Below are 22,637 nucleotides of genomic sequence, written 5' to 3'. Positions count from 1 at the left end.
CTGGAAATGTGCCGGGGAAACGGGACGGCGAAAAGCGTTGTATATGATTGATGAAGTTTCATGATCGATGAATTACAGACAGATGTCAACATGACGGTCTACAACTTTGAGCTCTTAACTACAGCTCCTCCGTCGAGCACAATGTGACCGCCATTGACGTGACTGCCTGCTCGGCTACACAAATAGACGATTGTTCCAGCAATATCCTCTGGCATACCTAAGCGCTTATTCGGGTTAGCATCGGCCAGTTGCTGCACGCCGCCACTGAGCTCCATTAACCCGCTCGCCATCTTCGTTGGGAAGAAACCAGGCGCAATTGCTGTCGTGAGAATGTTCTGGGGCCCGAGCTCAACTGCGAGGTTTCGTGCGAGATGTAGTGCTGCGGCCTTCGAAGCAGAATAGCCGAACGTTGCGTTCGCGCCTAGGGTGCCGATGCCGATACCTGCGATCGAGGCGGTTATGACGATACGTGATGGGTCTTCATGTGTACCTGCTTTGCGAAGCAGAGGAGCGAATCTGAAGATCGTTAGTACCATGACCAGTCGCATGGGACGAATGCCGTTGCTATACACACCTCTGACAGCACACGAACACGCTTTTCACGTTCAAGTCCATCACCTTAGCAAACGCACTCTCCGGGTGTTCGTCGAAACCTGCACCCCATGTCGCACCCGCATTGGCCAGCAGGATATCGACACGGTCTGTATGCTTCTCGACTTCCTTCACCAATCGTTCGATCTCGGACGTCCTAGCGAGGTCGGCAGGAACGGAGACGGCGGTGCCTTTGCAGCCAAGGGCATTGAGGGCTTCGCATGCTTCCTCACAAGCTTTCGCCTTGCGGGAGGTGATGAAGACTTTCGAGCAGCCGGCTTGGAGGAGACTGCAATCAACGGTCAGGTCCAATGTTCGGAACGAAGTAGACCCTAGGTATTGTACCCAGATGCAGCATGTAGCCCAAGGCCTCGTGACCCACCAGTTACCACTGCGACCTTGCCATCGAGCCGGAAGATGCTTCCGAAATCCTTCAATTGAACATCCGCTTTTGCTGACATGATGGGAGACAATAATAAGAAGAGGTGAGGAGGGACAAAGAAGAGCAGTACTTACCACTACCCTTCAAAACCTACGTCGCTACATGCTCGGCACGCACATCAGTTGCAGAGACAGTGCTGAAGCGAGCCGAGGTGCTTCAGTGTGCACGGGCCAGTCTCACGTACTGCAGGAGTCTCACTAGTAAAGCTTACAGTGTAGCGAGTGTACACATGCACAACGCTTTCATATAGGGCTGCATCGAGCAGCATGCTTATTGTCTCGGCAGCACAGCAGCACCACTGGGAGGCTTGCAACCATCACGGCGCGGTGAGCTACTGACCAAGATGCCTCCGCGAGCGATGGCGGGTAAGCTCAAGGCCGCTATGAGAGAAGTAGAGCGGACATGAGCTGATTCATGTAAAGGCGTGCTCGTTGAGTGCGATGAGTCCATCAAGGCTACGATTGTTAAGATCGACGCTGAGCATAGTCATGAATTCATTATCGAGAATATTGACGATCGTCATGTCTTGATCAACCAAAAGAAGCATGAAGAGCTCAAGATCCTGCTCAAAGAAGTCCGTATAATATTATGTTTCTTCTTCAAGCAACGTACTCACTGACTTCTATAGGAACTCAAGGACACCGTTCGTGAGGCCGAAGACAGTTCGACCGGCTCAGAGTGATGATTTCTCTGCTGTTGGGACCTGCTCGTGATCTACCATTCACCCCTACATGCACGTTCGGCACCACAACGACGGACTCTGTACGGTCTGCGTTAGGGCATCTGCATGGGCTGCTGGAAACCACTAACTTGCGGAGTGCTGCATGTTGTCTGATTACTCATCCTTAGGAACTAGCTGGACGCAACGGTGGCGTGATCTGACGCCCCGTCTCTGCAACCTCTTCACTCCATGAAAGATGGAAAAAGAGCAGCGTCAGGGCGCTACACTTATCTACACCTACACAGCCTGGCTATCCGGCATCCCTTGCTTCTGACCCGCACCATCAACCGGCTTCACCCAGTTCACACGCTCTGGCGCATACAGCTCAACCCCGGGCTTCGCGTCGTTCAAAGCCTTCGGATCGTCCAGCGTGCCGACTTTGATGACCTTGGCTGTCCCGAATGTGTCTCCTTCACGCCACATCGTGGAGCCGCATTCAGGGCAGAAGTTGGAGGTGATCTGGTTACCACTGTCGGCCTTCACGGTGTGCTTCTTGGGATTACCACCCAGTACTTCGAATCCGTCGCCGGGGACAATGATGTTGGTGGAGAAGGCACTGCCGGTGATCTTTTGGCAGTCCCGGCAATGACACGTCGCCTTTGCCAACGGTCAGTCTATCCCGCCTATTGCGAACTGTTCACGGAAGACTTACAGCTGCCTGTACATCACCAGTGTACTTGTAGCGGGTCTTGCCGCAGAAGCATCCTCCCTCAGGCATTATGAGTTTCTGGAATGGAGTCGATACGTGTGCTGATTGGCTGTTCGTCGGGAAAAGCTCGGGCTTGCTAGGCTATCGCGAATCACCTTGATGGTCCGAACTGAGTCGTGTGCGTCTGGGACTGGGATGGTATATATATGATAGAGACACATCTCTTGGATCACAACTGTCGCTCAGCGTCTCACTATTTCCGCACGAATGGCGGAGCGTGAGCCAGGAAGCGGGGTCGAAAAAGGCAAGATGACGGTTAGCGCAACCCTTATGGATGCCAAATCGCCGCAACCACTACGAATAGGCTTTGGGAACTTGAGGACCTAGGTTACCCTCCGTCAAAGCTACCTAGCGACCCTCCTTCCGAGCGGACCCCTCCTGTGGACTTCCTGGCGGCCTGTCTTATGTATGGGCGGCCTGACATTCGACGAGATTCGGGCGCGGAAGTGAAAGCATTCGCGACGGCAGTTTGTGTCAGGCCATGGAAAGGCGAATGCTCCACGCGTGCAAACGATGCCGATGTGTTCGAGAGGTTCTGGCAAGCGCTTGTTATTGAGTGCCTGAGCGAGCGTCCACAAGATGCTCATTGGTAGCTGTCAGCGCTGTTTCAGACGGTGCACACCAGGAGGGCCGGTTGGATGTCCGGACTTACGAAAGTAGAGCTCACACAAAGAAGCGAGGACTCAAGACGTCAGCTTCTACCTGAAGTGCATTGCCCGCTATTATCTGAATTCGCTGTGGCTGAAGCCGCCACGGCATGGGCTCCCTTGACCATTTGTAAGAAGTGGTGCGATCTTGTTAACGTGCGGTAGCATATGACATGACGGACATCAGTATCGGAAACGAGGCTGGCTGGCCAATAATCATTCCTACGTAACCTCGAACGCAGGCATCGTATCGTCTGCCCACTCCGGCGACACTCGAGCCAGTAGTGCTCCATGCCATGACTGGTAGCTGTCGACATGTGTACTTTAGCCCTACGCAGGGCTCCGCCGTACATCTGTACGATCGCATGACAGGTGCTTGCACGCAGATCCTGTATGATTCACTTCATCCAGCATCCCCGTTCGGCATCTTGCCGTCCTTCCTCAGCTTTTTTCCTTGCTCCTGCTGCGCAACTCCCGAGCCGGCCTCTTCGAGCTTCCGCTTAGGCGCCCTCTTACTGGCCGGCCGACTCGGCCTCGTCTCCCCCTCCACAAAGACATCTGCGGGTAAGTCGTAGTTCCGCATATGCTTGATGCGGATGGAGTTTATAGCCTCGTCGAAGTTGTCCCAGCTCGTACACGTAGCGGTGAAGTTCTTGACGGGCGCGGAGATATCAAGATTGGTCGCGCCCTTCACGAGGCCAATGCCGAGGTAGTAGGTTGTGGTGTAAACCTTCTGGGATTGTCCTGGTGTGCCTTCTTGTTTTGAAGCATCTCCATTGGGCTGCTGCCCAGTGATGTCCGCTGCTGCTCCTTCGTGTTGGAATGCACCGTTGACACCGTTGGGTTGGGCTTCTTCCGCCTTGAGAACGCTAGTGCCGTTTACTGCATGTGGCTCGACTCCATCCGTGTCACTCTGGGCCACCAGCTGCGTCTTGATACCCGTGAGTTGATCCGTGGTCTCGGTCTTAACGCCCTTGACCTGGAACTCAAGACTGCCCTCTAGCGTCTTTTGCAGTTCTTCCTCGCCTTGGCAGTCATGCACCCGTTCGAAACCCTTGTTGAAGGGCTGCACAAGCTCAATGCTGTTAGCGTCCGAGCTCTCGATACCTTGAACTAACCACTTAATCTTAGACTGCACTAGCCCTGCCCAAGCATCTTGAGCGTCTTTCGACTTTGACGCCGTGACCACGCATATGTAATGCTTGTACGCTGTGGTGAAGAAGTTGTGTCTCTCGAAGAGAGCCTTCCATGGCTTGCTTTTGCTGTAGATGTCTGCTATGATCTGCTCGCCTCGTTCGAGCTCGCGCATCATGACCATTTTCGTTGACGGCCCGACCGTGTGTGCGGTATTGGTGGACGGTACGGCTGGTGTGAGAATGGGCATCAAGTGCCCTGCATCGTGCCGTGAAGTGTTCGGATCCCACTCGCGTATCACCAATGAGGACTCCACCTTATGCTGCAAGAAGACCGGCTTCGGCCAATTCCATCGTTTGACAATGAAGAAGAACCTCTGCACAATAAGCGGCGCCACGGCTTTCGGATACAACTGGCAGACTCTGGCCACCAGAATCGCCCAAGCCACGCCGCCCGGATAACCAACGATGTTGCCATAGATAGCTCGCCGCTGCGCCCAAAGCTTGATCGCGCGGAGTGCGTACCGGAAAGTCTTGGTCTGCGGCACCAGCTGCAGGATACGGTTCGTCACTCGCGTACCGTTCACGCATCGCACATCCGTGTCATCCAGACCGCGCAGCAGATTGTCGTCTGCCAAATCCATCTTGTCCGGTACAGACTGGACCTGCAAACTGCAGAAGATGAGATCGATGTCGACGCCTTGTATCTTGAGCTTAATGATGGGTGTACCAATACCCGGCACTGGGACCAGTTCCGTGATCTCGCCTGGTGCGGCAGACTTCCTCAGCAGGTCCGGCATGTACTCAAAGAACTCCTCCCGAGTAACGTGCTTCGGCGCAACCATGAGCGTGTCCACATCGGAGTTGGGACCGTAGACGCCAAGCCGAAAGCTGCCATAAGTGTACACCTCGCCGCCTGCCGTCTCCAGAATGCCCGCTGGTAGCCCCTTCTTCTTGCCCACGATCTGCACCATCTGCCTCAGCAGTCCCTTCAGCTTCGCGATGACCGCATCTCGCCTTTCCGTGTCGCTTGACGGCGGGAAGTTGTCCTGCGCTTTCAGCTCCGCAATGAGGGAGTCGTTGAGCTTCAGGTCGGCCGGAGTCGGCGCATCGTTTGAGAAGGGCTGCGTCACTCCCCACTGCTTCTCCGTCGCCATAGTGAGGATATGAGGCTTCCCACCCTCTTAGCTCAAGCTGTGGTTGCGGCGCAGATGGTGCACGCAGCGACGGCAGCTGCGGTGACGGCCAGACCCGGGTAATGAACGCCGCCACACCGTGGAAGAAGGGTTCATTTCCGCATGAGAGTGCGATCACAAGACTCCGCTGGTAGAGTCTTGCGATGACAAGCTGCGACGGGAAGGAAGTGAAGATGGGGATTTCTGCTTTGCGGAAGAGAGCACGTGAAGAGGCACGATTTAGGTAAGCATGGACGTTAAGCTAGCCCGAACATGGCATACGCGTTCAATGCAAGCTTGGCGCGATTTTGTCCCGTTGTACTCTCACCGTTTCGTACCTCATCTGCCCCTACCACTCCGTACATGTCGCCTGCCAACGTCCCTCAAGCGCGTGCTACCAACTCATTGGCGGTCGATGAACCAACGAAGCTTACTGTCCAGCCACTTAACGTCCTCCGTGCTTTGACCAGGACCACCGGCCCAGTGTCTGCAACAACACGTTAGCTTCATTACTGAATGCGCTTGCGTACGAAACTACCAACCCCCAGATCGACGGGAAAGCCATGCAAAGGCCAATGCCTGAGCTCATATGTGCCACTTCATTTTCCGAGTCTTCAGGAGCTGCGACTGCGTCAATCCAAGTTCGGGTCTCCGATTCTTGCTGGACTTACGGAAGTACAAGTCTGTCTTGCTCGGTAGCACAAACGCTTTGGCTTTGATGCCCTTCATAGCAGCCTCGAAGTCGCCATTGTAGGGTTCCTGCGCCGAGCAATCTCCGGCCTGCCAAGTGTGCAGCATAACGAGCATGTTCTCCGGATCTGTGCTTGTCAGCAGACTGTAGTGGCTAACACCAACGGCGATACGGTGTCTTGCTTTTTGAGAGGGCCCACGCCTCCTACAGACAGCGCCCTCACGTGTCAGCGACGGCTTCACTGACAAAAACCGCTTATGTTGACTAACCCAGAAATTCACCATAAAGTCTTCCAAATCCTTGAAGCCGAGCACTGACTCGTACAGCTTCTCTCTATAAAAGGCTTGGCTGAAACCCCAGCCTGCGTAAACACGACCAAGGGCCTTCAACCCCACAGTACGCTCTTCGTCGGACCAACCGCGGTATCCTCCCTGGATTGCTTCGCCTTTGCAGACTCCGGCAGACGATGCGCCTTTCGCGGCCAGTATTGCGCTCTTCACTGACTCCAGGAAGACCTGGTTGTGCAGCGAAGTCTTTGCGGACCCACAGAATGGGACGACAAGATCCATGCTGTCACCGGTCAGCAGGGCTCGGTCAACGGTAGGAATCTACGCACAAATCCGGGAACTGCGTCGCCCATTGATACGTTTGACCAGCTCCCATGCTCCAGCCAAGGACAGCTCGCGCATGCTGGACGCCAAGTTTCTTTGTTACAAGCTCATGTTGAGCGCGGACATTGTCGTAAAACAGCACATTCGGAAACGGTCTCAGCTCTGGCTTGTTGCTCGGCGATGAGGATTGACCATTGCCGAATAGCGCGGTGATGATGATGAAATACTTGTCCGGGTTCAAGCACTTATCGGTGCCAATGAGCCATTCGTTGTCACCAATTGCACCGGAATACCAGGATCTAGGGAGTAGGTAAGTTTCAGAGGACACCCTCTGTGGTTGTCTAGTCCCCCGTCACAGCTACTCACGGATAGACGATAGCCGGCTTGCTGGATTCACCAAAGGTCTTGTAAGCGATGTGGGCGTCTGGGATCGTGCCTCCACTCTTGAGCTTGAAGTCGCCAAGCGAATATGTTTCGTAATCGGCTGGCATCACGACGACTCCTTGGACTGAACTATGTGAATTTGGAGCAGAAGTCGGTCTCACAGAACTTTTTGCTTGATATCCGGTTGATGGACGGAAAGAGTAACAGTTATCAGGTCAGAGACCCAACACAATGCCCCGCCTTGACCTTCGCTTGTAAGATAGAACGCACAATCCATACTGGTCTCAAGACACATGTCCAAATTCGTGGATCCGCACGCGACTTACTAATGGTCATGTTTGTCATGTTCGGACAACATTCGCCGAGGGTTGCATGTCAAGTATTGCCTAAATGTCGATTCTTGGTGGCTAACGTTACCGGATGGCTCTGAGTGCAAACCGTGATATCTATTGGAAAGCATCTTGCACTGTTCACAGAGCCCAGCTTTCGTACAAATACTCGGAATGAATTGATGAAGTCGCGTAGATAGACATCAGTAGTACCTTGAGCCTGTATGCCCAATGGCCGATGACGTCGATGTATAATGAGCATCACACTTATTCCGTAGTTGAACACCTTAATAGGGACAACTCATCCTGCCTTTCATTGGCTGACAAACCCACCTCAAAGTTCTTCTCGATAAACAGTCGTTTCACGTAGTCAAGAATCGAACAAGCGTTCCGGCGATGTCGACCGATCATGAACAGCGTGAGCAGGACCCAGCTGCCCACGAGCAGATGATGGACAGCGAGTATGATCATATACTCCCAACGCGCGTTGTTCGAGACTCACAGAAACCAGGGCGCATGTCAAGCGTAATCCGCATCCTGACTTCAAAAGCGTTGAGGGTTCCCGACCAGGATGGCGGGAGCAAGAAGGCTGGACTTTCACCAAGACGAGAGATCCGAACTGGAAACCTGGGCAAGGCGCGAATGATGGCGGCGAATGTCTCAAGCACAACCATGTAGACATCGATCCGTACCAGGACGGCCGGCCAGCAACATTCAACTACAAGCTACTCATCTCCGCTATCATCCCGCGACCCATTGGCTTCGTGAGCACACGATCAAAAGACGGCAGCAGCACCAACTTGGCACCTTTCTCCTACACACAACTCATCAACCATGATCCGCCGATTTTTGTTATCGGCTACGCGGGAGGCTTTGACCACGCAAAGGACAGCCTCAAGAACCTGGTTGATAGCGGCGAATGCGTGATCAACATCATCTCCGAGCACTTTCTTGAAGCGGCCAACGCGACATCCGTCAACGCTCCATACGGCGTCTCCGAATGGGCATTGACCGGTCTCACGCCAGCGCCTTGTAAGGATGTCAAAGCAAGCAGAGTGAAGGAATCCGTCTTTAGTGTTGAATGCAAGCTCATGGAGACGAAAGAGTTTGAGAGTCGAGCAACGCCAGGCAAGAAGACCGGCGTGCTCGCAATCGTAGAAGGTGTTCGCTTTTGGGCACGCGAAGACGCCATCAATGAAGACCGCAATATCCTTGACCCTGCTGTAAGTGCCGAAATATATTGTCTACGTTTACATGCTGACTGGCGCAGGTCCTCCGCCCAGTGTCCAGACTCGGCGGTATCACGTACGGTCGGGTGCTCGAAGGAGTCGAACTACCACGTCCAGAATGGGACGAGCTTAGGAAGGAGGCAGAACCCGCAGGCCTTGCGAAGCCGAAAGCTGATGGTCAATGAATTTCATCGGTCCTATGAGGCGCTTCGGTAGGTCAGTGGTCGTACGCTCACCGACTAATAGATATACATACATTTCAGTTCCACACCCAAGAAACGCTTCCAAGTATGCAAGCTCGTCTGCGTGATCACGCAGATTCACCACCCTATCAATGGCACCGTCGTCCCAAGCAATTCCTTTCCAGAGTAGGATGCTTACATCTCGCGACACCCGAATAGCTTCGCGGACTTTGGAAATCTGTATCTCCGGTACTTGTTCATACAGTGTCTTCCAGAAAATTGCTCGCAGCTCCTCCGCCTGAACGTAGCAAAGGAAACGAGGCCGCCCTGTTACCAGATCATGTTGCAAGTAACCCAGGAGCAGTTCGATACCATATTGACAAAGGCCGTAAGGTAGCCACTCAGCTTCGGCCCAGTCAACGTAGCCATTGGCTTGCCAATTTTTGGGATCGGCCATAATGTTCGACGGAATGAGGTCACCATGGGTTAGGGTCACGGGTAAGACGTCGAGAACGCCTTGCTCAACTGCGACCCTCGTCGACCTGGCTCGCGCTCTGAGGGTTTCAGTCGGTAGGCGCTGTTCAAGCTGTACAAGCCGAGCCACAATGGTAGAGCCGACTTCGCCGTCACAGACCGACAAGGTAGGGCTGAGCCACTTGCCAGCGTACCACTGTTTGGCGAAGAACGTACTCAGAGATTCAAGCAGAGTCTTCACCCTTGCTACGACCCCAAGATCGAGAGACCTCAACTGTGGTTGCAGTTCGCTAAACCGAACGCCACTGATGACTGACATGCTTACCCGCCAGCGTAAACGACCGGCCATACATGATTGAAGCCAGATTTCCTCCAGTCATGTGACCACGCGGAAAGCGCCGACCCCAGTGATGGCCCTCCGAGGGAACAGCATCTCGGTGATACCATCTTCACGATACAACGCATCCGCCACCACCTCCATCAACTCCGTGGGCAAATGTCCAGCCACCTTCAGCGCAAGCATCAACGCCGTTCGTCTGCTTGATCTACCCATCAAAAGCTTGAAGCTGCGTGATAAGAGGGTGCAAGATCAACCAAGCATTTCTTCAACATCCCTTGCATTCATCGCGAGCGTCTGCCACAAGTCCCTCAATGCCCTTGCCCCATTCTGCCCCCCGTACGCAATATGATTCCACTTCGACGCAAGGATATCGTTCTGGAGAACATGATCAAACGCATCAAACTCACCTTCAATAGTCCCAGGAGAAGTCAGTAACAAGACAGACTCTACACGATTCGTGATCATGAAAGTGGTGAAGCACTCCATCGCGCGGAGAAGGTGTTCGACAGCTAGCGGCCGATGTAATGGTGTAGCGGCAAGTGTGTGAACGCACTCGAGAAGTCTGGCGTCGTCTTGGGTGTTTGGTAAGTGTCTATAACACGATGAAAGCGTTCAACGGCCCCTTCGTGCTCGCGCTGTTTCTGCAGGCGGTGTCTGCGCTTAAAGGCTTTCCAACCACTCTCTTCAAGTGCGGGCATTACATGGCTGTAACGCCATTATTCGTAACGTCTTTTTCGATCAACATGAAGGGCCAGGGAAGGACAATCATACGCTACGTTGAGTAGCAATAGCTACCGGAATGATCGAAGCCGCCACAAGCCACACATGTACTTACGCTTTGTATCCAGTGACGTGAGGCGCTGCTAGCGGTGATAACAATTGGATGAAGAGGAGCTGTTGTTGCTATCAGTCTGCGGAGCCTCGACGGGGGTGAGGCGAGTCACGCGAGTGTGACGCAGGGTCCATTGAGTTTCACATATTGAAGCCAGCTGTCAATGGCAGAACATCTCGACATATCCCGGCTGAATACACCTGTCAGGCTCTTGCGTGTCCTTTCTCATGCTGCAGCGTATATAGCGTCGTGCTCAGTCCGAACCATGTTGATCAGCTCATAACCTCCGGCGCCGCCTTGATCGACATATCTGGAAAGGCACACAACCACTTTCTGGTCTGCAGACACTTCACAATGCTTCCACCTGGTCGGCGGCGTCATGCCGGCAACGTCTTTCCATTGCTCGTACTTCTCGTACTTGTTGTATTCACGACAACCGCATCAGCGGCAGGTGCAGTCCTTGGGCTCGACTTTGGCACTCTCAATATAAAAGCTGCCCTTATCAAGCCTGGAGTCCCCAACGAGATCGTTTTGACCAAGGACTCGAAACGCAAGGAGACTGCTGCTGTGGCCTTCAAGCCCCGCCGCGATTCGTCCAACAATGTCATTGCTGAAGTCGGAAGCTTTCCGGAGAGAGCATATGGCTCCGATGCGCTGGCGCTTCAGGGTCGGATGCCGGGAGAGGTCTTTCCAAATCTGAAGCCTCTACTGGGGCTGCCGTGGACGGAGGACGGAAGCCATAAGACAGTGGAGGTCTGGAAGGGACGGTATCCGGCGGTTCAGGTGGTGCAGGTGAAGGAGTTGGGTACCACTGTGTTCAAGAGCTCTGCATTTGCGGAAGGCGAGGTGCCATGGAGCGTGGAGGAGCTGTTGGCTATGGAGCTAGCGAGCGTAAGGCGGAACGCGGAGGGTATGGCTGGTGGCAGCGTGGAAGATGTGGTTATCACGATACCAGTCTTTTACACGGCAGACGAGAAAAGAGCGATCGAGCGAGCTGCGACATTGGCAGGCTTTGAAGTCAATGCGTTGATCTCGGACGGACTTGCCGTAGGCTTAGACTACGCGAAGAGCAGGACGTTTCCGGATGTGAGCAAAGGTGAGAAGCCGGAGTATCATATTGTGTACGACATGGGAGCGGGTTCCACAACTGCCACGCTCTTACGCTTCCAAAGTAGGAGTGTCAAAGATGTGGGCAGATTCAACAAGACGGTGCAGGAGGTTGCAGTTGTGGGTGCGGGCTGGGATCGTACCTTGGGCGGCGATGCGATGAATCAGGTGATCGTTGACGACTATGTGTCGAAGTTCTTGACGAAGCCGGTCATGAAGAGCAGAGGCTTGAGGATCAACGATGTGAAGGAGAATGGGAGGATAATGTCGCGGTTATGGAAGGAGGCAGAGAAGGCAAGACAAGTCCTTTCCGCCAACACCGAGACGAGCAGCAGCTTCGAGGAATTAATGCCGGAGATCGACTTCCGGACCAAGCTCACACGGTCTGGCTTCGAGGAGTTGATGGAGTCGTTCGCTGAGCGGGTCACGCAGCCTATTCGAGACGCTCTTTCCGCAGCCAAGATGGAGATGGCTGATATTGACAGTATCATTCTATTTGGTGGTGCACTCCGAACACCATTCGTGCATCGCAAACTGGAAGAGATTGCAGGCGGAAGCGCAAAGCTTCGCTCCAACGTCAACGCGGACGAGTCTGCCGTCTTCGGCGCGTCATTCAAGGGCGCCACGCTGTCTCCGTCATTCAAAGTCAAGGAGATTAGAGACTCGGACATCGCTGCTTATGCGGCTGGCATGACCTACACTGACGCTGGCAAGGACCGGCGACAACAGCTATTCGTGGCTACATCACCCGTTGGTAGTGGTAGTACGACGAAACAGATCACCTTCAAGGACAAGGAAGATTTCACGTTCGCGTTGTATCAGGTTGTTGACGGCGCGGATCGGCCGATCACCAGGATCCAGACAAGCAATCTGACCGCTTCTATCAAAGAGCTGAAGGAGCGCTTTGGATGCGACAAGGATGACATTGCCACAAAGTTCAGCGTCAGGCTTAGCTCGGTTGATGGTCTGCCGGAGGTTCTCGGCGGCACGGTCAGTTGTGAGGTCGAAGGCACTGGCAAGAGTGGGTCCCTTGTCGACTCTGCGAAGGATTGGCTAGGCTTTGGTGGGAAGAAAGACCAGGACCCGCTAAAAGATGATCCAGAGGATGCTGGGCCAGTAGAGGAGGTTGATGCGGCTTCCTCGACATCCGGAGCGGCCGATGAGTCTGCGAAGGCAACCTCAGGCAGTGCTAGCACTTCCTCACCCAAGGTGCCAGAGAAGCCAAAGAAGCGGACGGAGAGCACCCCTATCGCCTTCACCACTTCCCCAGAGGGCAACGTCCAGTCAGCGGATGAAGAGCTCCAACGTATGCAGGATCGTCTCGCCGCCTTTGACCGTTCCGACCAGGCACGGCTGGCTCGCGAAGAAGCGCTCAACCAGCTCGAGTCCTACACCTACTACGTCCGTGACTTTCTGGGTAACTCCGAATACACCTCGTACGCTACGGACGTTGTGCGTGAGCAGATCAGGAAGCTGCTTGACACCACTCGCTCGTTCATGGAAAGCTCGAGTGACGTGTCGAAAGCGACGGAGGCTACCTTGAGAGATCGATTGTCGGACCTCAAGAAGCTCGTTGAGCCAATCCAGGCACGGCGGAAGGAGGAGCTCGCGCGACCGGAGAAGGTAGCACTGCTCAAAACGTCTTTGAACGAGACGGAGAGGCTCATTGGCATGATCAAGGAGCAGATCGCCAAGGGTAGCGAGGCAAGCAGCAAGGCTGCTCAGCTTGAGGCTAGCAAAACTGCCGCAGCATCATCCTCGGAGACTGATGACCTGCTCGAAACCGGCTCGCCTTCCGCTGCAGATGACTTTGCCGACCTTGAAGCGGATGATGCGCCGGCCTCGAGCTCCTCGACGAAAACAAAGTCAGATGGCCCAAAGTACTCGAGCCCTTCGGACTTCACGCCCTACACTGCGGCTGACTTGACCGAGCTGGAAGAAGCGTATGCTGAGACAAGGGAGTGGCTCGCTGAGAAGGAGGCGGAGCAAGACAAGCTGGGTTCGAATGAGGATCCAGTTCTTCTGCTGAGCGATCTCGAGGTCAAAGGGGCCAAGCTGAGCCGTGTCATGAGTCATCTCGTCTACAAGAAGATGCGGCAGCAGAAACAGTCGACTACGTCGTCGAAGAAGCCGAAGGCTACGAAGAGCAAGAGTGCGAAGAAAGGGAAGAGCACGACTTCTGCGCCAGACGCGGGCGCGACAACGGGGGCGGGCAAGCCCAAGGTCATGACGATAACTTCCGGCGAGGAGATGCCGACGGAGGAGGAGCTCCTGGATATGATCAACCAGGCGAAGGGGGATGATGGCGACTCCGCGGGAGTCGATGAGGAACCGACAGTCAGGCCTCACGAAGAGCTGTAGAGTATCTCCGGTAGAAATGCAACATCTTGTGCAACGCAGTGCGCTTCCATCCTCACCTGCTGAGTTCTCTGCTGCTATTGTCCGTCGCAATAACACATGGCGCGAAGGTAAGCGCGCTAGGATTTCGACTTCACATTCCTGGTTTTCGAGTTTAGACTTTCCCACTTCTTCCCCTTTCGTCGAACTCTTACCTTGCCTCGAAGACATACAGCACCTATAGCACGACGTCGGCAAGTAACATCAACGCTCGCGCACGATTCAATAAGGTAACGACAGGTAGCTGCGTTTTTCTTTACGTGAACTTTTCCTTTCCCTCTGGTGCAGACTCACCTCCACTCCAGCAACCTCACATCCACCTTCAAAGTCCAATACCCGCACCGAGCACCTTCTGAACATCTTTCTACCATCTACATCATACAAACATCTTGCAATCTCTTGCCTTGCATATTGCTCCGTGAACGCCACCTAGTCAACGTTCATCGTATTCCAGAGCAACGAAGACACCTGGCTGCAACATCGACCAGCATGGCGCCAGCACCTCCTCGAGTCGGCAACAGCGACGCCTCTCCGCTGCTCGACCTGCCACCGGAGCTCCGCAACAAGATTTATGGTCTGGTGTTTGGTAAACGCACAATCCATGTTGGCCGGCCGAGTCTTGGCTCGAAGCTCGACTCGCATCGCCAGGTCGGTGAATGTCTGGCTGAGATATCGGACAAAGATCACCGCCGCTCGATGCATCACAGAGCCGTAGCGGCTGACAGCAAGGCCGCAATCCAGCGGCAAAAAGTGCTAAAAGCGTTCGGTGTTCCGCTTAATAAGAAGAGCGACGACGTGTTCGGCTACGGAGGATTCGAGTCGCGCCACAAGTACTGCCAGTTCGGCGGCTACTCCCATGTTAAGGAGCTCAACCTGCTCCGGACATGCAAGCAGATCCACGACGAGGCCGCGGGGATACCTTTCGCGAGCAACGAGTTCACCTTTCAGAATGCTGCCACCTTCGCCAGCTTTGTGGCGTCCATTGCTCCACACCAACACGCCGCAATACGCAACGTGACGCTGTATGCCCTGGGCTATGAGCGCGAGCGCACCTGGGCGGGGACGGGTCTGACGCGTTCTCTAACCAGCTTGACGGGACTGCGTCGCGTGGTGCTGACCGTTGCGGTGCGTCGTTGCGACTTGATGTCGGGTCGAAACATCAAAAGCCGGCAGACACGCCAGCGGCTCTTTGCGGGTTTAGAGATGTTGAAAGATGTGAATATGTGCGAGATTGAGGTGCTGATAATCAACTCGGAGGGGATGGGCCGGGCCGTTATGAGCGCTGTTGCGAGAGATGAGTCTGTTCCTAGCTGCGCGGACTTGGTGAAGTGGGAGGAAGAGATCAAAGCGACGTTGTTGCCATCAGGCAATGCTCTCGAGGGAGAGGTTCTCGCTTGAAGATTGCCGCGGAGACTGAAGATGCGTTGCGCTCTGATTTTCATTACCGCTCGGCTTGAAATTGGTCGTGGATTGGTTGCTTGGAGTCTGCCTGCGCGTCGTCGGTTCGAGTTGTGATGGAGCATTGTGTTTGTTGGATTCGAATGTTTATCGCATAAGACAAGCTTGTCTTGCTCATTCACTTCGCACTACGCTTTCTCTTACTTTGTGCCGCGCCTACCACGAGGTGACGGCGACGTTCGTGACTCACTCGTTGCCAGCAAGTGAAGGCAAGCGTGAAGCACGCCACTCTATCTTCAACCCTGCCTTCTAACGTGAATTCACTCTTACCCCACCGGAGTCTGGTTTTGACATGGTTTCGTCCTGCCTGGCGGTCGAACTACACTTCCGGCGGTGTCAGCCATATTCGCTAAGGAGCTTACACCACTAGCTCAAGTACCGACGAGTCGAACCCTTCCTTCTTGTGGCCGCACAACGTACTGGTGAACAGAAGCGCCAGAGCCCGCCCGCAGCGAGGTGTGCGTACCAAATGGCCGCTCCTGCGCCATCCGGTAGAGCTCTGCCTGAACATCAACAAGGAGCTCTTTGAGGGCGTTCCATCCATGTGGGTAATCTCGGCACGTTCGAAACATTTCGCAGCAATGAGTCGTTCAACATCAGATTTTGCCATGCGAGTCCATCGTACTTGCATGTAGCGGTGTCAAGAGTCTTGCAGGGTCGCCAATAGGGAGATAACAATGTCCCGAACACAACACCGTCGATGTCGAGTCATGCGATCCGAAGTTGTCGAGCAGGGAGAGTTGAGCGTGCTCCTTGTTTGACTACGACGTGGCCTCCACTTTGCCGTTTGAGCTGAACCACTTCATACTCTCCGAGCCCAGGATGATTGCGCTTACTCCCGAGAGAGTTGTGTGACTGGCAACAAACAGGCGGCGGTGACATGCGTCGCATTATACTGATGCCACGGTAGGTATGTATGCACTACGAACAGCGGGCTGGCCACTCGGGTGTCTATGAGTGGATTGAGGTCGATGGTGATGTCCAACGACCTCAATCCCTTTGATTTAGACCGGATTCCACATTGCAACGTCTACCGTCGAGAAGTGCGGCAACGGTTCTTCAGCGGCTTTTCACCACTCAGACATTGCGCCTCTCGGCATGTTACGGTACGGGTGATCTGCGGGTTCACGTAGAGAGGACTTCCTTTCCGTTCTGAGGATACTCTGGCAGCAAATGGACTCTTAGATGCGTAAGGAGTGGACCTTCGGGCCATGACAGCACCGTCAGCTCTGCTCCAGCTAGATCGGACTGTCCAAGAGATCCGAGCGGTGCATGAAGAGCTACTGAGGCGAGACGGGTGTAGCGACCGGTCTCTCATCCTTCCAGGCCAACCGGTTTCCTCACTCGCGCTTGCGGACAAGCAATCTTTGCGAACCCCTCTTGAGCGTGACCCGGATCGGGGTAGGAGGGTCGGATTTAACTGCTTCCTCTACCTGCTCTTGCTTCTGTTGATGGATGCTCGGCTCGGCTTTTGCGGCGCATGGTGAGTGATCAGATGCTGGTATCATGGAGGAGAGCAGGAGGGGTACGGCAAAGGCTACCGTGATACGGTAGGCGTAGTATGCAGCACTCATGGTTGCGGTTGACGTGCGCGGATGATGTGCTTCAAGATGGAAGGGCAACAAGCTCACCGAGAAAGAGACAGCGAACAATTCAATGGTTCCGATAAATATCTGTCAAGGAGCTCTCAAGCAGCTTCATCCTGACGCCACTTTCCCCACCCACATACCTGCAGCTGTCTACATGTACAGGATAAGCAATATGGTCGTCTAGGCTTGCGAAGACACTGCGCGGCAATGTGTTGGAATTCTCAGCGACAAGGTATGCAAAGACCACGCGCCGAAATATGTGTCTATACCGAAGGGCGTGTGTGAAGCAGCTCAGTATGCAATTTGTGGATGGCTTGCCTCCTTACATGCAACCAATTTGACAGGGACGACAACCCTACGATTATTGACACCAAATCTTCGCATCACCATTGTCAGACCGAACGATAACGAGCGTCCATGCGTGCCACAGCCATTGCCTCCTGATCACGCTCGCCATATCCACCCTCGTGTAGTCTTCCGGCGTGAATTCGTGGGCTTTTGTAGTGCAAACTCTGTGATACCAGGATGTCAGCCTCTCAGCAACTATCCGGGTGCCAGCGTGCCTTCCCGTTTAGGTCAGCTCAGGATCATGCTAATAGCAGGCTTTCAATGCACGTCAAAGGCTCGCATATGGACAAGTATCCTGCCAAGTCACACGCGCAACGAGTCGCCCACCGGTTTGGCCGCAAAGAAGGTACTATCATTCTCAAAGCAACTTCAGCGCAGTTATGGCCGAACTCCGACATGCCAATACCATTCCGGCAGGATCGATACTTCTACTATATAACGGGCTGCAACGAGCCCAATTGCTATGTGGTGTACGACGTTGGCCGAGACCATCTCACGCTGTAAGCGGTGAACGTCTCGTTGTACACTCATGGTCGTCCGGGACATTGCTGACCCTTCCCACCATTGACCATCAGATACCTCCCTCCTATTGACTTCAGCCGCATTGTCTGGACGGGCAGGGGTAGCACAATCGAGGAAGCACTCCAGAAGTAAGTTGTTCGATCAGTAATCCCACCTACACAACCTGAGAGCTGAACCGTGTTACCCATCGAGCCGTAGGTACGACATTGACGAAGCGAAGTATATCAAGGACTACCCAGTTGATCAGATCATCCGAGAGTCGCGCGCCAAGGCTGTGTACTGTCTCGACTCAATGGATGCCTCTTTCTGGGACGGTTCCCTTCATGGTCTGCAGTTCGACGACAAGGACAGTGCACACTTGCGATATGTTTTCGATTGCTGTCGTGTCATCAAAGATGCCCATGAGCTCGCGTTGCTCCGCGAAGCAGCAGACATCAGCAGCGAAGCTCATAAGGCAGTACTCACGCATCTGCACAAGCTGAGCAACGAAGCGGAAGTCGAAGCCGAGTTCATGCGAGTCTGCATCGCTCGGCATGCCAGGGAGCAGGCGTACAGTCCGATCGCTGGCGCAGGATCAAATGGTAGCACTCTCCACTATGTCAGGAACGATGCCGACTTTGGAGATAGCCAGACACTTGTGCTGGATGCCGGCTGCGAGTGGAAGTGCTACGCATCTGGTATGTTGCTTCATCTCTTGACGCTATCACCAGCTATGTAGCACTTTTCAACCCAACAGCGGTCGTCAGAAGTGCCCATAACGGCCACCAGCGCATGCAGCCGATTGGACTGGGATGAATCGTTGCACAACTCTCCACCAATATGTTGACTCCTGTCTGAGACAACGCTAATATTGCGATCAACACTTCTAGACATCACCCGAACACTGCCACTGAACAAGAAGCGGCCCGGCTATTGGCCAAGCAAAGAGGCTTACGACATCTATACTCTCGTTCAAAGTGTACAGGACTCATGCATTTACATGATGATGGAACCCGGCGTAAACTTCCTTTGGATCACACAGATGTCACGACGTTTGGTGACGATCGGCCTGATCAAGCTGGGCATCTTGAAGGGCGAGCTAGAAGACATCTTGAAAGCGGGATCATGGTTCGCTTTCTACCCGCATGGCCTTGGTCACCAGGTGGGACTGGAAGTTCACGATGTCTGGCCGCTACCATCCCAGGACTCGGAGATCACTGCGGACGATGCAAGGTGGCGCGAACTTGGCGTCTTACCGCTCCCCCCTGCCTTTTCATTCCCTCTAGCCTTTGCCGCAGGTCCAGAAAGGTGCAAGGAAGAGAAGGATGCTCCCGGCATGCTGAAACCTGGCATGGTGATAACCATCGAGCCTGGGGTGTACTTTAATAAGTCCCTGCTGAGCGCTTTCTTAAAGAACCCGGACTTGGCAAAGCATATTGACGAGGATGTACTACGGCGGTACATGCCTGTCGGTGGCGTCCGCATAGAGGACGATATCCTCATTACGAAAAACGGGTACGAGGTTCTGACAACGGCACCCAAAGGCGAGGAGATGCTGCAGTTGATTCGCAACGGCGCAAGCAAATCGTGAGCAGCGTGAGGCTAGCTATGAAGTCAGAACTGCGGTTCCTGTCACTCACCGCGGAACAGCTAAGCTACACTAGTATCTTCCCGCGAAGACATCAACTCTCGCCTTCGCTACTTCAGCGACTGCATCTGCGATGGGTGTCTCTCCGCCGACGCAGTCGAAGGCTAACCCTTTCGTGCCGTCGTTCTTCAAGCACTCTGCAATCACTTTTGCAACGTCTTCGCGCGGTATGGTCGGACTAATGTGCACTTTGCCAGCAGCAATCTTCCCTGTGCTGGCCTCCGTGCTAAGGCTTCCGGGCCTCACAATCGTATACTCCAGCCCTCGGCGGCTGTTCTCTGTGACAAGATTTCTGTCTGCGGTGAACTTAGCCTTTGCATACGCACCAATCGCACTCCACATCCGATCACTGCGTGCTCGATCGTCGTCGTTATACCACTCTGGCTCAGGCTTGCCTTCACGGTCACGAATGTCAATGGCGGAAACCATGATGTATCGCTTCACGCCTGCCTGGGCTGTAGCATCCATACTGCGGATGGCACCTTCTTGGTCGACCGCTACGGTCCGCGCTGGATTGCCACCGCCTGCTCCAGCAGACCATACCACTGCTGTCGCGTTGATTTCGGTGATTGTCTTGGCCATGTCATTGACGGAAGACTCCTCGATAGATTGAATGATTGGCTTGCCACCGAGTGATTCGATGTCTGACTTCTGATCCGCATTCCGGATGACAGAATGGACTGTATGGCCGTCGGCCGCGAGTATACGTGTGAGATTACGGGCGACCTTGCCAGATCCGCCGAACACTAGTATGCTGTGTGCCATTAGATTGTCGTTTGCGTGGGCAAATTGATGCCTGCGCCGGAAGTAGTGTCTTTGAGCCGTCTACGAGGGTTTTGTGATGGCTATGCACAGTTTCACTGACTGTCGCTTCGAAAGGCGAAGCTTGGCCCCAGACCTCTCGTCCGAGGCTTCGCATCCTTCACCCACAGCCAACCTGTAAGCCACTGCCCGTAAGACTCGTCTCCTTGCCATGGAGAGCCGAAATTGACATCAAGCGATGAATGCGTCAAGAGGCTGTGCGTGTCCCTAGCGTGTCAGTTGTACTCGGGGCTCTCTGAATCTTGTACGGTGATCCTCTGCAGCCATACTATCATCGCGTGAAACGCCTATCTGGTGTAAGGACATCAATGGAGCAAACGTCCATTGTTCAAGTACATGGAAGCGCGATGCTATACGTGGCAGTACCATTCCTCGCCGTCGCAATTTTGCTGTCTCTGTTCCGCTTGTACACAACATGGACTTACCACCACGCGATGAGCCAGTATGCATCACCCAATGGTACCGGGAAACCTGTCACGCCTCCACAGATCCCATATACCCTTCCGTTTCTCGGAAACACCCTGTCTTTCTTGTCCACCAAACCGGGCGCTTACTGGCAAAATCTCTTCGCCTGGCATCCTCGCTCAACTGGTGTCCTCACGCTGCTTATTGGCGGCCGAAACTTCCATATTCTCTTCGCTCCACAATTGGTGCAAGCTATATTCAAGGCAAGGAAACCTTCCCGAGATGCCTTTGACCGGGACTTGTACCGTCAGATGTTCGACATGTCTACAGAGCAGGTCGAGCTCACCGAAGCCTCGAAACACATGGAGCATGAGAGCAATGTCGCATACCTCATCAGAAGTGAGCGGGTCAATGAACTGACGGCAAAATTCACCCAGGTCTTGCGAGAGGTTCTCGATCGAGATATCAAGGAAACATCCGGCGCCAGTGACCTCGGACTCTATGTCTGGCTGCGAGATCGCATGTTCACGGCTTCTACCATTGCTTTGATGGGCGAAGAGTTGCTGGAGATGTATCCTGACTACTGCAGAGACTTTTATGTCTTCGACAATGCCTTTCTGAGCTTCTATTTTCGAATTCCGAACTTCCTAATGCGCGATGCGTACGAGGCGAGGGCTCGGATCCTTCGGAAACTGGAGGCTTGGAGCAGGGAGATGCATAGACTCAGCGGTGGCAAGCCAGTAGATCCAGAAGGTCCAGCTTGGGAGCCGTTGTTTGGTAGCAGATTGAATCGGGCAAGACACACTGACTATACTAGACGGAAACTGGACTGGAGATCAAGTGCTTGTTTTGACCTCGGTCTCACCTTTGCCTTTGCGAGCAATATCATTCCAGTCACTGGATGGATGTTGATGCATGTACTTGATCCGCAAGGCGACACGACCCTGCTACCGAGGGTGCTGGAAGAGATCAAGGCCTCAACGAAGCAAGACGGCACGCTCAACGTTCCAACCTTGATCGCTCAACCTTTGCTGCAGTGCATCTGGACTGAGGCTCTGCGCATGTATGTCGACATCCTTGTAACCCGCAACCTGCCCGAAGACATTACACTTCCGCTTGACGAGGAGGGCAAGCGGCAAGTACTCTTCCGCAAGGGTGATAACATCTTCGCGCCGTCTTGGCTGGGCAGCCACAACCCAAACTCATGGTCGGAGAAAGCGCCTTACCACCGCTTTTGTCCGGAGCGCTTCCTTTTCAAAAATCCAGAGACGGGCAAGACTATCTTCAGCACTTTGGGTACGGCGGCGAAGCTTTTCCCTTTCGGAGGTGGCAGAACTATCTGTCCTGGCCGAGTGTTTGCCAAGCAGGAAGCGATCGGTGCACTGGCGCTCATATTGCTGCGTTTCGAGTTCGAAGTTGTGGGTTACTTGGATGCAGAGAAGAAGCCGACGGACGCGTTTCCAGGGTTTGCAACGGCTTTCCCAGGTAGTGGCGGGTTGGTGCCGGGTGGTGACTTTCAGGTCAAGGTTCGAAGGCGAGTCTGAGCTCCAGTGAAGGCAGATGGGACGGTGTCGTAGGCATCTCCGAAGCCTAGTTTCTCTCGCTAGCGGCAAAATGGCAACGTATCGTGAGTGAGAACCAGTCTCTTGTGCTTTGCATAGATCGCTCGCTGGGTGTAGCTGCCATGGCGGATTAGTTTTAGGGGCACTTGCGTTCAGCATGGCATTAGTAACTCTTTGCCGTTGGGCCAGATATCGACTTGGGACTGCCGTAGCCTACATTCGATCAGCTAGCATGACTGCCTGGTGTCGCCAAGGGCACGAGTATTGATTGTAGGCTGCTTGTGCTGGTAGTTTCAGCAATACAACTCTA

General features: G+C 54.0%; 12 protein-coding genes across 12 annotated transcripts; 7 read left to right on the top strand and 5 right to left on the bottom strand.

Annotated features, from left to right (window-relative positions):
* Positions 1 to 98: 98 nt before the first annotated feature.
* BAUCODRAFT_27402 (uncharacterized protein) lies at positions 99 to 1,052 on the bottom strand (the record flags this gene model as incomplete). The annotated part of the gene is made up of 3 exons (XM_007682103.1): positions 99 to 516; positions 575 to 923; positions 974 to 1,052. The coding sequence occupies 3 exons, from the start codon at positions 1,050 to 1,052 to the stop codon at positions 99 to 101; spliced, it is 846 nt and encodes a 281-aa protein (XP_007680293.1).
* A 402-nt stretch (positions 1,053 to 1,454) lies between these two features.
* On the top strand, positions 1,455 to 1,715 carry BAUCODRAFT_78082 (uncharacterized protein; the record flags this gene model as incomplete). Its single annotated transcript, XM_007682300.1, has 2 exons — positions 1,455 to 1,607; positions 1,662 to 1,715. Coding segments are annotated over 2 exons (207 nt in total), but the record flags the coding sequence as incomplete, so codon positions are not given.
* A 276-nt stretch (positions 1,716 to 1,991) lies between these two features.
* BAUCODRAFT_78587 (uncharacterized protein) lies at positions 1,992 to 2,472 on the bottom strand (the record flags this gene model as incomplete). Its single annotated transcript, XM_007682340.1, has 2 exons — positions 1,992 to 2,351; positions 2,407 to 2,472. The coding sequence occupies 2 exons, from the start codon at positions 2,470 to 2,472 to the stop codon at positions 1,992 to 1,994; spliced, it is 426 nt and encodes a 141-aa protein (XP_007680530.1).
* A 1,041-nt stretch (positions 2,473 to 3,513) lies between these two features.
* BAUCODRAFT_78629 (uncharacterized protein) lies at positions 3,514 to 5,400 on the bottom strand (the record flags this gene model as incomplete). Its single annotated transcript, XM_007682346.1, has 2 exons — positions 3,514 to 3,891; positions 3,994 to 5,400. 2 exons carry the CDS (start codon positions 5,398 to 5,400, stop codon positions 3,514 to 3,516), a joined length of 1,785 nt encoding a protein of 594 aa, XP_007680536.1.
* Positions 5,401 to 5,615: 215 nt separating this feature from the next.
* On the bottom strand, positions 5,616 to 7,358 carry BAUCODRAFT_159807 (uncharacterized protein). Its single transcript, XM_007682364.1, has 7 exons — positions 7,087 to 7,358; positions 6,726 to 7,019; positions 6,379 to 6,679; positions 6,274 to 6,313; positions 6,090 to 6,236; positions 5,961 to 6,039; positions 5,616 to 5,905 (listed from the first exon to the last, which is right to left on the bottom strand). Exons 1-7 carry the CDS (start codon positions 7,209 to 7,211, stop codon positions 5,821 to 5,823), a joined length of 1,071 nt encoding a protein of 356 aa, XP_007680554.1. The 5' UTR covers positions 7,212 to 7,358; the 3' UTR covers positions 5,616 to 5,820.
* Positions 7,359 to 7,513: 155 nt separating this feature from the next.
* On the top strand, positions 7,514 to 8,987 carry BAUCODRAFT_38047 (uncharacterized protein). Its single transcript, XM_007682136.1, has 3 exons — positions 7,514 to 7,894; positions 7,945 to 8,656; positions 8,704 to 8,987. The coding sequence occupies exons 1-3, from the start codon at positions 7,830 to 7,832 to the stop codon at positions 8,845 to 8,847; spliced, it is 921 nt and encodes a 306-aa protein (XP_007680326.1). The 5' UTR covers positions 7,514 to 7,829; the 3' UTR covers positions 8,848 to 8,987.
* A 1,899-nt stretch (positions 8,988 to 10,886) lies between these two features.
* On the top strand, positions 10,887 to 13,685 carry BAUCODRAFT_43750 (uncharacterized protein; the record flags this gene model as incomplete). Its single annotated transcript, XM_007682250.1, has 1 exon — positions 10,887 to 13,685. A coding segment is annotated over one exon (2,799 nt), but the record flags the coding sequence as incomplete, so codon positions are not given.
* Positions 13,686 to 14,083: 398 nt separating this feature from the next.
* Positions 14,084 to 15,581, top strand: BAUCODRAFT_274249 (uncharacterized protein). The gene has a single exon (XM_007682363.1). The coding sequence runs from the start codon at positions 14,484 to 14,486 to the stop codon at positions 15,390 to 15,392; it is 909 nt and encodes a 302-aa protein (XP_007680553.1). The 5' UTR covers positions 14,084 to 14,483; the 3' UTR covers positions 15,393 to 15,581.
* Positions 15,582 to 16,233: 652 nt separating this feature from the next.
* BAUCODRAFT_274116 (uncharacterized protein) lies at positions 16,234 to 17,200 on the top strand. Its single transcript, XM_007682362.1, has 2 exons — positions 16,234 to 16,419; positions 16,461 to 17,200. The coding sequence occupies exon 2, from the start codon at positions 16,664 to 16,666 to the stop codon at positions 16,937 to 16,939; it is 276 nt and encodes a 91-aa protein (XP_007680552.1). The 5' UTR covers positions 16,234 to 16,419; positions 16,461 to 16,663; the 3' UTR covers positions 16,940 to 17,200.
* Positions 17,201 to 17,566: 366 nt separating this feature from the next.
* BAUCODRAFT_78550 (uncharacterized protein) lies at positions 17,567 to 19,481 on the top strand (the record flags this gene model as incomplete). The annotated part of the gene is made up of 4 exons (XM_007682336.1): positions 17,567 to 17,889; positions 17,965 to 18,039; positions 18,110 to 18,588; positions 18,781 to 19,481. The coding sequence occupies 4 exons, from the start codon at positions 17,567 to 17,569 to the stop codon at positions 19,479 to 19,481; spliced, it is 1,578 nt and encodes a 525-aa protein (XP_007680526.1).
* Positions 19,482 to 19,516: 35 nt separating this feature from the next.
* Positions 19,517 to 20,486, bottom strand: BAUCODRAFT_274119 (uncharacterized protein). Its single transcript, XM_007682361.1, has one exon. It carries the CDS (start codon positions 20,301 to 20,303, stop codon positions 19,551 to 19,553), a length of 753 nt encoding a protein of 250 aa, XP_007680551.1. The 5' UTR covers positions 20,304 to 20,486; the 3' UTR covers positions 19,517 to 19,550.
* Positions 20,487 to 20,707: 221 nt separating this feature from the next.
* On the top strand, positions 20,708 to 22,309 carry BAUCODRAFT_151481 (uncharacterized protein; the record flags this gene model as incomplete). The annotated part of the gene is made up of 1 exon (XM_007682360.1): positions 20,708 to 22,309. One exon carries the CDS (start codon positions 20,708 to 20,710, stop codon positions 22,307 to 22,309), a length of 1,602 nt encoding a protein of 533 aa, XP_007680550.1.
* Positions 22,310 to 22,637: the final 328 nt, after the last annotated feature.

Source organism: Baudoinia panamericana, assembly GCF_000338955.1.
Source record: "Baudoinia panamericana UAMH 10762 unplaced genomic scaffold BAUCOscaffold_13, whole genome shotgun sequence".
NCBI classification, from domain to species: domain Eukaryota; kingdom Fungi; phylum Ascomycota; class Dothideomycetes; order Mycosphaerellales; family Teratosphaeriaceae; genus Baudoinia; species Baudoinia panamericana.
The sequence above is the reverse complement of the archived record's forward strand: the minus strand, read 5'-3'. Positions and strand labels throughout refer to the sequence as shown.